This window comes from Lipotes vexillifer, unplaced genomic scaffold, assembly GCF_000442215.2.
Source record: "Lipotes vexillifer unplaced genomic scaffold, Lipotes_vexillifer_v1.1 scaffold373, whole genome shotgun sequence".
Lineage (NCBI taxonomy): Eukaryota > Metazoa > Chordata > Mammalia > Artiodactyla > Lipotidae > Lipotes > Lipotes vexillifer.
The window spans coordinates 789,200-802,209 of NW_006783733.1; the positions used below are offsets into that span (position 1 = coordinate 789,200).

Sequence of the window (13,010 nt, forward strand, 5' to 3'; positions counted from 1 at the left end):
TGGGACTTCCCTGGTGGTCCAGTGGTAAAGACTCCATGCTCCCAATGCAGGGGGCACGGGTTCAATCCCTGGTGGGGAACTAAGATCTCACATGCCGCACAAAAAAAAAAAAAAAAAAAAAAAGATTGCATTTGCTGTCAGCATAGTATTTAGGAAGAAATAAACTTGTGTTTTGATGAAAATATATACTTCTTGATTTTTGAAAAGTCGAGCAATAAAACGCCTATTTCTTGTCAATTTTTTACTCAGTTCTGAATGAAAATTTATTGAAAAAAATACACTGATAAAAGTAAATTTTCTATTTATTTTCTATTTATTAATTATATTTAAAATTTACATGAACTATTAAGGACATTGTGTAATGTTTCTACTATATACTTTAAACAATTACAAACATTGGCATAAAATAATGTGCATATCAATGTAACAAGTTTGAAAAGTGGGGAATGAGAATCTGAAGTCTGCCTTCCTTCTAACAATGATTATTAACACTCCAAATGAATGGATCATAGATTTCTCTCTCAAATTTCTAAGATTCTTTATGAACAAAATTCTAAAGGACTTCAACATGCAATGGATATATATATATAACATTCAGAATAACTAACTTCCATGCTTACACTGAACTCATCATAAGGCAAAAGCCTATAATTGTACTAATTCTTTGGCTCAGTGTGTTCAAAAAGCAAAGCAATGTGGTAAGCTTAATGAAAAAGATCCTTTGTGTTTTCCAGCTTCAAATTGCTAATACAGTTGCAATAAAATCCAACCATCCTCTCAGATTATATACGCAGCTCTGATTTGTTTTCTGAATGCAAGAGACAAGCATGAATCTGTTTCTCTAGTTTGTAGTTTAGGAAAATTAGGAAGAATCATGTTTGTTTTAATAAACATCATTCCACCTCCTGGTATGATCACATCTGAGTAAGAAAATAGCAAATTGATCAAATTCTGTCAGATGAAATATCATGTCTTCTACTCTTGGCAACCTCTTGGTATCTCCACAGATTATAAAACAATTGATTGAACTGTGGTCATGAAATTATCCATGTCACAAATCTCAGTTTCTCCTTTTAATTGCTCAAGAAAAACAAGCCTTTGGTAACTCTAGTTACTGTATGCTACAATACAAAACAAATTACCAATAACCATTCCTGAACTAATACATGACCAGATAGTGTTCCCAGAGCAGTTTGTTTTCTTGTTTCCCATAATTCTGTTTGATCTTCTATTTCTTTTGACTTCAGTAGGTAAATCTACCAAAATCTTTGTTCTTGAAGAATTTTCATCTCAGGAAGTTCTCATTCTTGCCCTCTGATATAAAAATAACCACTCCAGCAATTAAAATATACCCAAATAAAAATAAGTCAAGGTTGCTTGATGACTACTACACAGGCACCTGCTCTCCCAATATTCAAGGAAGCCATCTGTTGAAAAAGATGAAACACAATTTAAGACAAATTTTACTGTCTTAAAATATACAAATTATAATGTATTTAAACCACTCATTTATATGCATGAAAATCATTAATAAATGTGCTTATCTTTTCCCAATTTATCCACAAGTAGTACAATATAAATAGAAACAATGAAAATGACATTTACATAAAAGAATAATATGTATATTGAAGTTTTTTAAACCTGCAATCATTTACAGAATTTTTAATGAAACTAAAAATTCTTTAATGATTTTTAGTGAAATGAAGCTGTTTAAGAAAATTTTCCAGCAGATTTATTCTAGGGCTTGCATGGACACATTTGTGATGATATTTCATAGTGACAGCTTGCAGTATATTTTAGATGAAATAGCTATTTCACTATTGAAGTCATTGTGAAGTTATTTCCCAATATATTATACTGAATTAAATGTGTTATTCATTCATTCTAAACAGAGACATACAGTGATATAGCTTCAATATTTTGCTATTAATAGGCCATAATTACAATTGCTACAGGGTCTATTTTTTTTTTTTTAATTTTATTTATTTATTTTGGGCCATGTTGGGTCTTCGTTTCTGTGCGAGGGCTTTCTCCAGTTGTGGTGAGCGGGGGCCACCCTTCATCGCGGTGCGCGGGCCTCTCACCGTTGCAGCCTCTCCCGTTGTGGAGCACAGGCTCCAGACGCACAGGCTCAGTAGTTGTGGCTCACAGGCTCAGCCGCTCTGCGGCACGTGTGATCCTCCCAGACCAGGGCCCGAACCCATGTCCCCTGCAATGGCAGGCAGACTCCCAACCACTGCGCCACCAGGGAAGCCTCAGGGTCTATTTTTTTAAAAAGTCTACATTATGTTTGTCATTGAAATGAGAACTGAGATTTTTAAAATAATCCTGAATATGAAATTGGTTAGAAATATATTAAAACAATAATTTTTACAAAGTTTATAATGAAAATTTATTCCATAGAGGTAAACTAAGATTTTAGTAATTTGAACTTTTTCATATCAATGATTTTTATTACAGTTTTCTAAGAATAATTTATGCACATAAAAATATTAGGTAGATGAGAAATTACAGGATATTATTTCAAAGAGAAAGGAATAAAATGTAACAAATAAAATAGCTATGAGCAAAATAACCTCAGATCACATACATTATCTTATTGATTGAGAAAGGACATGGTCTCACTCTCTAAATATGAAAATTACCATCATTATCTAATTATCTGTTAGTTCTTTTAACTGTGCTTATTGTTACCTGCCATACCCCTTGCAGGTTAAAAATAAAAACAGAAACAAAACCAAAAATCCTTCCCATATGACTTTTTTTATTCCTTTAATTTAATACCCTATTTTTTAAAAAGCTAATATAACATCTCTTGTCTTTTTCATAGACATTTGCTCAAAATGAGTAGTGAAAAGGGGCATGTGATATATTGATAGCATATTGTGTGTTAAGAATAATTTTTATAGATCACTGTTACCTTTATAATCCCATCATATGTTGTCATCTCTGTATGACAGGCATGTGAATGGAGTGTCAAGAGACAATATGTAAATCTGGTAACATCAATGTCTACAATCTGAAATATTTCTGACTCCAAAATGCACACAGTTTCCATTGTCTCTCTTTTAGTTTCCAATGATTTTGAAGCATTGTTTCACCTCAGAGTCATCTAAGGGACTTTTACAAAGTATAAGTACTCAAGGCTTACCATTCAATAGGAATGGGATGAGTATTGGGTAGATGTACTTTTGAAGTTTCCCAAATACTCTCTGATGTTCATTCAATACTGAAAACTACTATGCATAGTTTCTAGGTGAAGTACAATGTACATACTTTCACTTTATGTCTGTATCTACATTTGCATCTATATTTCTATACATGCTTATATGTGTGTGTAAAAATGAATGTCTGCTTTTTCCCCCTGAGTTTACTATTCCTCCTGTATTTCTTCTACCAGTGAATGCCACCACTTTCTACCCAGTTGCTCAAGACAGGAACCTAAAGCACATCCACGACCTTAGTTTTACCTCCCTCAACCTTGCAGGTAAATAACCATCAAGTCCTATAACTATCTCTCCAACCAACTTAATTATACCCATTCATACTGTCTTCAACCTAGTTCAGGTTACAGTTTCACCCTGAGTGTGAAGGGGAGCAGAATATGCCACTCTAGGGTATGCCACTTTGGCATATTGATTATTTTGAACTACAGGTACTTGAGAGATGCTGGACACAGGAGGGACACTCTGACCCTCCTTTGATCCCTTAAAGAAGGAGATAAATCTCCCATGTGAAATGGTACCCTCTATCTACCAGGAGGGTAGAGGCATATTTATCACCAGACATAGGGAATTTAGGGCCAAGAAGGCTGTGTAAACAAACCTTGTAACTTCTTCACCAATTTCCTACCTCAATCCCAAACCACTTTGTCTACTCAGTTCTTCATGAATTTATTGTTTCTTTGTCTAAAAAGTATCAAAGCTTCCTGCTTTGGTCACTTCTTTGAGTCTCATGTATTTATGGGGTTTCCATATGTACAAAATTAAATTTGTTTTTCTCCCGTTAATCTGTTTTATGTCAATTTAATTATTTCATTAGCTGAAGAAACAAGAAGGAAAGAAGGAAAAATTTTCCACCCCTACAGCGGATTAGTAAAATATGTTCTAATAAATTTCCACCTCTGATCTTGCTTTCTCCTAATCGTTTTTCACTTCTCATCAAGTGCAATCATTTTAAAGCACAATTCTGATGACTTACTTTCCCTGTCTAAAATCCTTCATTAGCTCTCCTTTAGGTTTATGGTAAAGTCAAGATTCCATAACATGGTTTCTGGTCCTATATGAAATAGACAAAATTTATCTCTCCAAACTTACTGCTCACTGCTTTATTTATTGCCGAATGAAACATGTTATGCGTTCTCCTTCGTGCGGCTCTTTAAAAATTCTCTTCCTTAAACCAAACCACTCCCCATATTTTTATCTGTTTACCTATTACTCATTTTCTATGCTTCACTTTACATATCATTTTCTGAAAGATTTCTCTACCCAACACACTTAAGTTCTATCATAGTGTTAAGTATTCCTCTTACCCCAGCATTTATCATTCTATTTTAAGCATTTGATATATTCTACAAAAATATATTTTAAATATTTGAGAACTCTTCCCCTTTTCCCCCTTGGTCCAGTTTTATCTTATTTAATACATATTTTAAACAATCTGTCCTGTTCTCTCTTCAGGGTTATACCTTTCAGCCTTAGTATGATAACCTAAAAATGTTGGCATGAAACCAATTATTGAACAGCAACTGAAGATTTAAATATCTCACCAGGCTTCCCTGAAACTCATTCTAAGCATCTTATATATCTATTATATTAAAATAAACTAAATCCACACACAACAGAGTAAACTGAATTGCAAAAATAATTCACAATAAATTTATTTAAGAAACATTCACATAACTCTCACCCCATGCCAGCACCTATGTCAGTTTTTGGAGATATGACAGTAAATGACACACTATCTCTGTTTCTTTACAGCTGCAGGTAGATGCAGCAAGACAGCACTACAACATTGTACCAAGGAAGACATGAAAGGGTGATTTTAGCCAGGCTAGGGGAAATGGAATTAAATTTTTCTTTCTATGTCTTGAAGCACACATATTGTTTTTTCAAATCAAATGCAAAAACACAAAATAACAATGTTAAATGACAAAGTCAAATTTATTTAAAACACAAACACACACACCTGCAAGCATGCATGGGTTTGTTCTCTGTGTAACTATTATGACATGAATCTGGCAAATACTCTCTAATCTATTTACATTATTTCCAATTCTAGCTAGCTTGGGAAATTTTCCAAACATACATTATTATATATTTTAATATATTTGCTTATTCATTCTAATGTTTGGCAATTTTATGGTGCCAGTAGTAAATGAAATAACCAGATGATATTGTCCATTTATGGGGTATGTGAAGGGAAGGTGACAGGCATTATCCAGCAAATACCAGAACTTTCTCTAGTGGCCTGGAATTTCAAAGGGATTTTGTGTGGGTGTGCTGATGGTCCCTTGAGAGTCTTAAAAATATAAATAATGATAAGATATGGATGTAAAATCTTAAAGTAATTAAGAGATTTAAAATTAATGTTTATTGTACTAAAATAAAGTTGTTATAGAGCATTTTATATATATTTTTTAATTTTTTAAAAAATTTTAATACAGCAGGTTACTATTAGTCATCAATTTTATACACATCAGTGTATACATGTCAATTCCAATCGCCCAATTCATCACAACACCATTCCCACCACCCCGCAGCTTTCTGCCCTTGGTGTCCATACTTTTGTTCTCTACATCTGTGTCTCAACTTCTGCCCTGCAAACTGGTTCATCTATACCATGTTTGTCACTTCCATATACATGCATTAACATACGATATTTGTTTTCCTCTTTCTGACTTACTTCACTCTGTATGACAGTCATAGATCCATCCACGTTTCAACAAATGACCCAATTTCATTCCTTTTTATGGTTGAGTAATATTGCATTGTACATATGTACCACAACTTCTTTATCCATTCATCTGTTGATGGACATTTAGGTTGCTTCCATGACTTGGCTATTGTAAATAGTGCTGCAATGAACATTGGGGTGCATGTGTATTTTTGAATTATGGTGTTCTCTGGGTATATACCCAGTAGTGGGGTTGTTGGATGGTAATTCTATTTTTAGTATTTTAAGAAACGTCCATACTGTTCTCCATAGTGGCTGTATCAATTTACATTCCCACCAACAGTGTAAGAGGGTTCCCCTTTCTCTACACCCTCTCCAGCATTTGTTGTTTGTAGATTTTCTGATGGTGCTCATTCTAACTGGTATGAGGTAATATCTCATTGTAGTTTTGATTTGCATTTCTCTAATAATTAGTGATGTTGAGCAGCTTTTCATGTGCTTCTTGGCCATCAGTATGTCTTCTTTGGAGAAATGTCTATTTAGGTGTTCTGCCCATTTTTGGATTGGGTTGTTTGTTTCTTTAATATTGAGCTGCATGAGCTGTTTATATATTTTGGAGATTAATCCTTTGTCCATTGATTCATTTGCAAATATTTTCTCCCATTCTAAGGGTTGTCTTTTCATCTTGGTTATGGTTTCCTTTGCTGTGCAAAAGCTTTGAAGTTTCATTAGGTCTCATTTGTTTATTTTTGTTTTTATTTCCATTACCCTAGGAGGTGGATCAAAAAAGATCTTGCTGTGATTTATGTCCAAGAGTGTTCTTCCTATGTTTTCCTCCAAGAGTTTTATAGTGTCTGGCCTTACTTAAAGTCTCTAATCCATTTTCAGTTTATTTTTGAGTATGGTGTTAGGGAGTGTTCTAATTTCATTTTTTTATATGTAGCAGTCCAGTTTTCCCAAAACCACTTATTGAAGAGACTGTCTTTTTCCATTGTATATTCTTGCCTCCTGTGTCATAGATTAGTTGACCATAGGTGTGTGGGTTTATCTCTGGGCTTTCCATCTTGTTCCATTGATTAATATTTCTGTTTTTGTGCCAGTACCATACTGTCTTGATTACTGTAGCTTTGTAGTATAGTCTGAAGTCAGGGAGTCTGATTCTTCCTGCTCCATTGTTTTCCCTCAAGACTGCTTTGGCTATTTGGGGTCTTTTGTGTATCCATACAAATTTTAATATTTTTTGTCCTATTTCCACAAAAAATGCCATTGGTAATTTGATAGGGATTGCATTGAATCTGTAAATTGCTTTGGGTAATATAGTCATTTTCACAGTATTGATTTTTCCAATCCAAGAACATGGTACATCTCTCCATCTGTTGGTATCATCTTTAATTTCTTTCTTCAGTGTCTTATAGTTTTCTGCATACAGGTCTTTTGTCTCCCTAGGTAGGTTTATTCCCAGGTATTGTATTCTTTATGTTGCAATGGTAAATGGGAGTGTTTTTTTAATTTCTTTTTCAGATATTTCATCATTAGTGTATGGGAATGCAAGAGATTTCTGTGCATTAATTTTGTATCCTGCAACTCTACCAAATTCATTGATTAGCTCTAGTAGTTTTCTGGTGCCATTTTTAGCATTCTCTATTTATAGTATTATGTCATCTGAAAACAGTGACAATTTTACTTCTTTTCCAGTTTGTATTTCTTTTTCTTCTCTGATTACCATGGCTAGGACTTCCAAAACTATGTTGAATAATAATGGTGAGAGTGGACATCCTTGTCTTGTTCCTGATCTTAGAGGAAATGCTTTCACTTTTTCACCATTGAGAATGATATTTGCTGTGGGTTTGTCATATATGGCCTTTATTATGTTGAGGTAGGTTCCCTTTATGCCTGCTTTCTGGAGAGATTTTATCACAAATGGGTGTTGAATTTTGTCAAAAGTTTTTCTGCATTGATTGAGATGATCATATGGTTTTTATTCTTCAATTTGTTAATATGGTGTATCACATTGATTGATTTGCATATAATGAAGAATCCTTGGATCCCTGGGATAAATCACACTTGATCATGGTATATGATCCTTTTAATGTGCTGTTGGAGTCTGTTTTCTAGTATTTGGTTGAGGATTTTTGCATCTATATTCATCAGTGATATTGATCTGTAATTTTCTTTTTTTGTAGTATCTTTGTCTGGTTTTGTTATCAGGGTGATGGTGGCCTGTTAGAATGAGTTTGGGAGTGTTCCTTCCCCTGCAATTTTTTGGAAGAGTTTGAGAAGGATGGGAGTTAACTCTTCTCTAAATGTTTGATACAATTCACCTGTGAAGCCATCTGGTCCTGGACTTTTGTTTGTTGGAAGATTTTTAATCACAGTTTCAATTTCATTACTTGTGATTGGTATGTTCATATTTTCTATTCCTGGTTCAGTCTTGGAAGATTATATCTTTCTAAGAACTTTTCCATTTCTTCCAGGTTGTCCATTTTTTTGGCATAGAGTTGCCTGTACTAGTCTCTTAGGATGCTTTGCATTTCTGCAGTGTCCATTGTAACTTCTCCTTTTTCATTTCTAATTTTGTTGATTTGAGTCCTCTCCCTCTTTTTCTTGATGAGTTTTCCTAATGGTTTATCAATTTTGTTTATCTTCTCTAAGAACCAGCTTTTAGTTTTATTGATCTTTGCTATTATTTTGTTAATTTTTGTCTCATTTATTTCTGCTCTGATCTTTATGATTTCTTTCCATCTGCTAACTTTGGGTTTTGTTTGTTTTTCTTTCTCTAGTTTCTTTAGGTGTAAGGTTAGATTGTTTATTTGAGATTTTTCTTGTTTCTTGAGGTAGGCTTGTATAGCTATAAACTTCCCTCTTAGAACTGCTTTTGCTGCATCCCATAGGTTTTGGATCGTTGTGTTTTCATTGTCATTTGTCTCTAAGTGTTTCTTTATTTCCTCTTTGATTTATTCAGTGATCTGTTGGTTATTTAGTAAGGTATTGTTTAGCTTCCATGTGTTTGTGTTTTTTACATTTTTTCCCCTGTAATTCATTTCTAATCTCATAGCGTTGTGGTCAGAAAAGATGCTTGATATGATTTCAATTTTCTTAAATTTACTGAGGCTTGATTTGTGACCCAAGGTGTGATCTATCCCAGAGAATCTTCCATGCACACTTGAGAAGAAAGTGTAATCTGCTGTTTTTGGATGGAATGTCCTATAAATATCAGTTAAATCTACGTGGTCTATTGTGTTATTTAAAGCTTCTGTTTCTTATTTATTTTCATTTTGGGTGGTCTGTCCATTGGTGTAAGTGAGGTGTTAAAGTCCCCCACTATGATTGTGTTACTGTCGATTTCCTCTTTTATTGCTGTTAGCAGTTGTCTTATGTATTGAGGTGCTCCTATGTTGGGTGCATATATATTTATAATTGTTGTATCTTCTTCTTGGATTGATCCCTTAATCATTATGTAGTGTCCTTCCTTGTCTCTTGTATCATTCTTTATTTTAATGTCTATTTTATCTGATATGAGTATTGCTACTCCAGCTTTGTTTTGATTTCCATTGGCATGGGATATCTTTTTCCATCCCCTCACTTTCAGTCTGTTTGTGTCGTTAGGTCTGAAGTGAGTCTCTTGTAGACAGCATCTATATGGGTCTTGTTTTTGTATTCATTCAGCAAGCCTGTGACTTTTGGTTGGAGCATTTAATCCATTCACTTTTAAGGTAATTATTGATATGTATGTTCCTGTGACCATTTTCTTAATTGTTTTGGGTTTGTTTCTCTAGGTCCTTTTCTTCTCATGTTTCACACTAGAGAAGTTCCTTTAGTATTTTCTGTAGAGCTGGTTTGGTGGTGCTGAATTCTCTTAGCTTTTGCTTGTCTGTAAAGCTTTTGATTTCTCCATCTAATCTGAATGAGATCCTTGCAGGGTAGAGTAATCTTGGTTGTAGGTTCTTCCCATTCACCACTTTAAGTATATCATGCCACTCCCTTCTTGTAGAGTTTCTGTTGAGAAATCAGCTGTTAACCTTATGGGAATTCCCTTGTATGTTATTTGTCATTTTTCCCTTGCTGCTTTCAATAATTTTTCTTTTTCTTTAATTTTTGCCAATTTGATTACTATGTGTCTCGGCATGTTTCTCCTTGGGTTTATCCTGTCTGGGACTCACTGCTCTTCCTGGACTTGTGTGGCTATTTCCTTTCCCATGTTAGGGAAGTTTTCAACTATAGTCTCTTCAAATATTTTCTCGGTCCTCTCTCTCTCTTTTCTCCTTCTGGGACCCCTATAATGCAAATGTTGCTGTGTTTAATGTTGCCCCAGAGATCTCTTAGTCTGTCTTCATTTCTTTTCATTCTTTTTTCTTCATTCTGTTCCACAGCAGTGAATTCCACCATTCTGTCTTCCAGGTCACTTATCCGTTCTTCTGCCTCAGTTATTCTGCTATTGATTCCTTCTTGTGTAGTTTTCATTTCAGTTATTGTATTGTTCATCTCTGTTTGTTTGTTCTTTAATTCTTCTAGGTCTTTGTTAAACATTTCTTGCATCTTCTCAATCTTTGCATCCATTGTCTTTCCGAGGTCCTTGATCATCTTCACTATCATTATTCTGAATTCTTTTTCTGGAAGGTTGACTATCTCCACTTAATTTAGTTGTTTTTCTGGCATTTTATCTTGTTCCTTCATCTGGTACATAGCCCTCTGCCTTTTCATCTTTTCTATGTTTCTGTGAATGTGGTTTTTTGTTCCACAGGCTGCAGGATTGTATTTCTTCTTGCTTCTGCTGTCTGCCCTCTGGTGGGTGAACGTTATAAGACATTTTAAATACCACTTTGCTCTTTGTAAGATACTTTATGATCCAAAAGAGTGTAATAAAGTACAGATGAGGTAAAATGGCCTTTAGGATGCTTTTACCCTTTACTACTACATTCATTATTTTGATTTCAATTTTAGAGGAATGATAAGCATAATGGCTCATTTCTATAAATATGTAATGAAGATATTGTATCATTTATATGTTCATAAACTTCCTTTATTTAATGTTCATTTGTAAAAGTAACACATTTAAAATATATACCACTGAACTGGTCCATTTCCTTAGCAAGTCAACAGTCATAGCAGTGCTCCTTTTGTAAACATTAGGGACTCAGGAAGGTAAGGAATTAAAATATATCTTCTAAAATCTCAGTGCAATAATTACAACTTATTTTATATTTGCTGCTCTCTGGATAAGGAATGCTTCTTTCTCATAATTAAAGTAAAACATAGAATATCACAGGACCTAGTTCTCCAAATTCTTCCTGTTTGTTACTCCATTCCACCTTTTTTCTTCCTTCTTAGCCAAATGCCTCTTCATTGGAATGAAAGGATTTTCCCTTGGTGAAGAGTAAGGTTCATAAGGCAGATATCTTAGTCTGACCATGTGGAGTCTGGTTTTGTACTTCAAAGTCAGCCTATTTAATATTGTAGTTGAACACATATCATCAAAACTGGCACAATCAAGGAAGTTATGTATCTTTAAAAGTAAACATTTTTTCAAATAAATTTACTTCAATCAAATTTTAGTCAATTTCTATGACCAGAAATAAAGCCTTCTATACATTAAGGAATAAAAGGAGATGAGGTTATTATCCTGATTCAGCTAAGTAAGACTTTGGAATTTAACTGCATCCATTGATGGAAAATTGGTCTGTTTGTTTGTTTAAATTGTTTCTCATTTTTAAGTTTCTGATAAAGGAGAGAAATATTGAAAGATTTAGCAAAGAAGGAGAGAAAGGAGAAATTGAATATAAGGACAAAAGTCTGAAAATATACCCATTCTCTTCATTACAAGCAAGGCTATAGTAACTGTACAGCATAAGTTATTTTCCACCATAATTAAGTTGTCCTCCTCTCATCTTTCCCCAGCAGTCACACACACCCCAATACAAATAGCCCAGATTTTCAACCAGATTGGGAGCTTCTCTGAGCATGATCCTGAATCTCTAACTACAGTGTATGTTCAAAGGCTAACCTAAGATCAGCCAATTATTTCACTCCATCTTCTTGGCCAAAGTGTTTGTCCAGGAATGGGTGCTTTATATGACAGACCATTCAGAGCTCTTTGCTGTTTGTTTTGGGGTTTCTTTTGAACAAAGAATTCTTTTATTTTCTGATTATGGCTGTGAGGATTCCCACTTGGAGTTTCCAGCAGCACCACCCCATGGAAAATTCTCTCTGCAGTGAGTAACAATCAACCTAACAAAGATAGTCAAGCAAAAACGGGAGGCAGAAAGTTGATTTTTGCAGGTTTCCATTCTCTTATTTTTGTTATCTCTAAAACAAAATATTTTAAAGATGAGTTTTTGTGAACCAATATATTCCACTTTCATTTTTTGCTTCAGCTAATTAAAATTCAGTTCCTGTCTCTTGTTATGACTTATAATAAAGTGGAACTCTCATTGAAGCATGAATGTAACTTTCTAATATAAATTTTATTGAAGTATAGAATACACAAGAGAAAGGTACACAAAAACATATGATTTAATAAACTTTTTACAAAATGAAAATGGACAAAATCAATCATTTTGAGTTCAGAGTAATTTGACTAGATACATTGCTGTATGTACCCTTCTCCTCCAAAGGAAGTAAGTGAAATAAGTTCTTATATGCGAAGTAACTTATGCTGGCAACAATCTTACCTGGGTCCATTCATTAGTTTGTGGATCATAGGATTCCATAGTGTTGAGGTAAGTCTGACCATCATAGCCACCAACAGCGTATAGTCTGTCACCAAGGAGACAGACACCAACAGCATCTCTGGGCATACTCAAAGGAGCCACCATGGTCCATGTGTCTGTTTTAGGATCATATCTAAAAGGTAAGGATAAAGGACATAACATATTCTAGTCACATTGAACTTTTACTATATTAATGATGCCCTTTCAAAACAAGTCATGGGCTTCCCTGGTGGCGCAGTGGTTGAGAGTCCGCCTACCGATGCAGGGGACATGGGTTCGTGCCCCGGTCCGGGAAGATCCCACATGCCATGGAGCGGCTGGGCCCGTGAGCCATGGCCGCTGAGCCTGCGCGTCCGGAACCTGTGCTCCGCAACGGGAGAGGACACAACAGTGAGAGGCCCGCATACC

The 13,010-nt window shown here is 34.7% G+C and overlaps 1 protein-coding gene across 2 annotated transcripts in view; it reads right to left on the reverse strand.

Annotated features, from left to right (window-relative positions):
* Positions 1 to 284: 284 nt before the first annotated feature.
* The window catches only part of KLHL1 (kelch like family member 1), a 379,107-nt gene continuing 366,381 nt past the window's right edge, over positions 285 to 13,010 (reverse strand). For both annotated transcript variants that reach the window (XM_007456373.1, XM_007456372.1), the window contains 2 exons: positions 12,564 to 12,735; positions 285 to 1,427 (listed from right to left, as the gene is read on the reverse strand). In XM_007456373.1, the coding sequence (XP_007456435.1) occupies positions 1,368 to 1,427; positions 12,564 to 12,735 (232 nt within the window). In that variant the 3' untranslated portion in view covers positions 285 to 1,367. The remainder of the gene's footprint in view (positions 1,428 to 12,563; positions 12,736 to 13,010) is intronic.